This window comes from Notolepis coatsorum (genome assembly GCF_963971535.1).
Source record: "Notolepis coatsorum genome assembly, chromosome: 1".
NCBI classification, from domain to species: Eukaryota; Metazoa; Chordata; class Actinopteri; order Aulopiformes; family Paralepididae; genus Notolepis; species Notolepis coatsorum.
In genome coordinates, this window is record NC_140165.1 from 300,329,420 (window position 1) to 300,333,807 (window position 4,388).

Sequence of the window (4,388 nt, forward strand, 5' to 3'; positions counted from 1 at the left end):
TTACCATTGGTATCATGGTTTAAAGAGTCCACACCAAAGGGAGTTATTCTCTTCTTTCCTCTGCCATGGTAGTACCACTGTAAGTTATTAGAATGGCCGGTACAATGCTAAAAATGAAATGACAATCAAACTAACATGATACTTTTTTGTAAGGTATTTAACTGCCAGGTGGAATAAAAACGAGATATACCTTCATCAATCTTCCAGTTGACACTTATTAATGTAGATGGCACAGCAAAACAAATGTGTTTGGATCAGAGGGTGGTATCTTCCTGAGATGCACTGGTGTCACAGAGGGGTCTATGCCACCAGACTTTTGTGGGATATGACATGTTCAGCTTGTTGTGTAAAGTCTTGTGCCCTGGGGATTGCTTTTGACAAAAGACCACACAATATCTCAATAGAAACATAAGCATCTCACACGTGTCTCATATAAGCAAATACAGATCTGTACATATAGCATAACATTCAAATAAATACAAAATAATCCAGCAACCTTTCTAGTAGGCTACACTACTTGCACTCAGTAGTGCACTCTAACTTAAACGTGTGTCTCTCGTGTATTTGCAAATGTGTGTATCATCAGTAAATCCATAAATGTACAGAAATCTTTTTTTGGATTACAAAAGTCAACCTTTTAAAATAACATAAATGCAAGATGAAATATTTGTACATCAGCAACTATTCAGTTAGATAATAGAAGAAAAAAAATTAATAATGGAAAAACCAACCAGTAGTAGATCATTTCACCTGTGGCTTGCCAGTGGCTCTGGGGCTGACCCTATGTGAACAACACAGGACAGCTTTCCTCATGTGCCCCCTGAAGCTCTCATCCCGTAGGCCATAGATGAGTGGGCTGAGAAAGCGTGGCACGATAATAAAACAGAAGTAGTTAAAGAACTCCAAGTGTACCATCTCTTCCGGAGCATGGAGGACAATGAGGCTTTCGGTGATGGGGTGAGTGAAGGCCAACGTGCACAGCAGCAGCTGGAAGCCGTGGAGTAACACGGTGTGCATCGCTTTGCCCACAGACGCTTTGTCCTGTCTCATCTTCCTCATCTCCAGCAGGATCTTTATGTAGGTGAACATGATGATGGCGGCCACCACCGTGAAGAAGAGCCCGCTCAGGGAGACCTTGAACAGTGTCTGAACGGGCAACGCGTTGAGGAAGCTGGTTTTGCAATACACAGGGGTGGTGAGGACGTCCACGCCGGGCGCAGGTTCTCCGAGGGAGAAGTCAACTAAAGGGAGGATGCAGCTAATCAGCCAGATAGCCAGCATGATGACCCAGATGCGGTCGGAGCGCCAGGCGGCCGGGCACCGCAGGGGGTAGCAGATGGCCACGTAACGCTCCAGCGACATGGTGGCGAGGATCAGGGACGTGTTCTGGAAGGTGGCAGTGGCGAAGAAGAGCAGTGGAGCACAGTAGACGATGGCGAATTCCAGCCGGCCCATGGCGAAGAGGAAGAGCAACACGGAGGTCAGTAGCTGGATGGTGTCGTTGACCAGCATGTAGGCAAACAGGATGTAGCGCGAGCTGTCCTGAAGTTGTCTGTGAGTTGCAAAGATGTGCAACATGACCACGATGCAGAAGAGGAAGATGCAGAAGAAGGGAACGACCACGCACACCTTGATTGTCACAGACAGGCTCCTCTGTGATGTTGCGTTGTCTGGATGGTGGGTCAGATTCTGCATCTCCAGGTGTGAGCAGAAGCAAATCTGAAAAAGTGAGAAAGATTAAGTCAACGTTCTAGTATTTTCTCATTGTCTTCCGAAAGAGCAGTGGTGTAGAGGGCCTACTTGTGAACTCAGTTGTAGTTTAACCTCTTAGCATTTATTTCATTACATGCATTATATCAATGTATTCTTCATATAATGTCCCTGTTTACTTTTTGTAGTATATTCTCTATGATTCGTTACAGTGTAATGCTGCTGACAACAATGCAACTTCACCTTGGGTATAATAAAGTTATTATCTTATAGTATACCTACCTAATTTCTGATGCATGATTAGACTATACCTGCTTATCAGCCACTGTAATGTTTGAGGCTTGAGGATCACATTATGCACCTACTCACCTAAACCCATTCATATTTGTAATAATGCACATATCCCCAGAAAAAGAAATAGCCCGCTACAGCATTATCAATGTCTGATGATAATAGTAATCATAATAATAAGCAATCATAAGCATAATCACAATCATAATTAAGTGCTGTGTGTATTAACTATAGATATATATATCGCATCCAGAGAGAGCTTACCTGAGAAGATGCTCATCAGTTGGCACTAGAATTTAGGAACGGTAAGTTTCATACTTTTATACCTTTGTCCACGTAATGTTTTATTGCTGTGTAACTTCTCTGGGACCGATACCTTGCTCACCTCAATGTGTTTTATCTCTGATTTCTCCAGAGATAAATTAATTGCATGCCATTGTCATGAAGCATCATATTTGTAATTAGAAAAACAAATGTCCAGGAGGGAGATTGTTTAATGAAGTAGGTTGTTAAAGTAACTAGGGTTTGAGTGTGTTAAGCCCCTCCCTGTGCCCTTTCTGCCCCTTTTACAATGAAAATGTTTGAAAAATAATTTTGCACTGGACATTTCCTGACTGAACGGGTGCCCTGAAAATACACAATATGTTTTTTTATCAAAAATGCTAGATGGACACATGCATCAGAATTCTTTGTACGTTATAAGGGGCACTCAGTCAGAGGGATCGATCACCAGACCCTGATACCCTGAGCTAAGACATCATATCCTTGGCCCCCTCTCCCATAGGCCATATGTAGTCTTGGGTAAATCTAATTCCGTGCTAAATCTGTTCATTCCGGGTTTAACAACCAGCAATTATCATGAAGAGGTACACTGTCGCCCCACCCTGCCCTTTACAGACGGGTGTCCCCCAGGGCTCTGTCCTTGGACCCCTCCACTCTACACCAAATCACCCGGTAACATTATCACGTCTCATGCCTTCTTATATCACTGCTATGCCGATGATACTCAACTCTTCCTCTCCTTTCCTCCCTCAGATATCCAAGTCTCTGAGCGGATCTCAGCCTGTCTGTCAAACATCTCCGCCTGGATGACGACGAACCACCTCAAACTGAACCTAAGCAAAACAGAATTGCTTCACCTGCCAGCCAAATCCTCTCCGCTGACGACCTTTCCATCACAGTGGAGAATGTAGCCGTGGCCTCGTCCCCGACCGCCAAGAACCTTGGTGTAGTCCTTGACGACCGGCTGAACTTCTTCGCTCACATCGGCAAACAAACAACGAGAACCTGCAGATTCCTCCTGAGCAACGTCAGAAGGATCAGCCCCTTCCTGACAAAAGAAGCCACTCAAATCCTCGTGCAATCAACAGTCATGTCTCACCTCAAATACTGCAATGCACTGCTAGATGATCTACCGACTAGTAGGGGTGGCGGAAAAAATCGATACGTAGTAGTATCGCGATACGATTTTATTAGATAAAACATGTTGACAGTTTTACTTTGCAGTTTTTTTTTTTTTATTTATAATAATATCGCAATATTCGCAATATATCGAGTATCGCGATACTATCGTATCGCGGCTCAAGTATCGCGATCGTATCATATCGCAAGGTCTCTGGCGATTCCCACCCCTACCGACTAGCCTACCGCCACAAAGCCACTTCAACTCATTCATAACGCAGTGGCCCACCTGATCTACGGCTCCCACCTACCCCCGGTCAATGGTCTCTAACTACACACCCTCAAGACCCCTCTGCTCTACCTCTTCTGGCCGCCTCAGACCCACTCCTATCTGAGGTCGGGGAGGGTCATCAAAGAGAAGCTGTCTATTCTCTGTCCTTGCTCCACAATTGTGGAATGAACTTCCCACCGCAGTTAGGACAGCCGAAATCCAACCAATCTTTCGCTGTCGACTAAAAACACACTTCTTCAATTAATATCTAAAATGAATAAATATATATATATATATACCGATAGTATAGTATATAATATATACTAATATGTATCTACTATACTATGCACCCAACACTGCAGCACTCAAGTTTCAACACTTTGATGAACATTGTTACTCAGCTGAAAGAATTGTACCCTTCCTGCTGACTTGTCGTACAGAACTTGTAAGTCGCTTTGGATAAAAGCGTCAGCTAAATGACTAAATGTAAATGTAAATATTCAAAATATGAATGTACACTTTTGATAGAAAAGCTAACATTTGCTAACCAGCCGAGTGCTGGCCATCTTGGCTAGCTAGGCATGTACAATGTTAAGCTAATGTCATATCGTGTCATATCATTTTGTTTAATTTGTACCAGTTTAATACCAATAAGAGCTTCCTGAAGCATATCAAAGGAAAGTTGCAGGTTCTCAATGGCCAGTTGTACAGAATC

General features: G+C 43.4%; 1 protein-coding gene across 1 annotated transcript; it reads right to left on the reverse strand.

The window, feature by feature from the left end:
- Nucleotides 1-741: 741 nt before the first annotated feature.
- LOC311225450 (odorant receptor 131-2-like) lies at nucleotides 742-1,695 on the reverse strand (the record flags this gene model as incomplete). The annotated part of the gene is made up of 1 exon (XM_084310730.1): nucleotides 742-1,695. One exon carries the CDS (start codon nucleotides 1,693-1,695, stop codon nucleotides 742-744), a length of 954 nt encoding a protein of 317 aa, XP_084166856.1.
- Nucleotides 1,696-4,388: the final 2,693 nt, after the last annotated feature.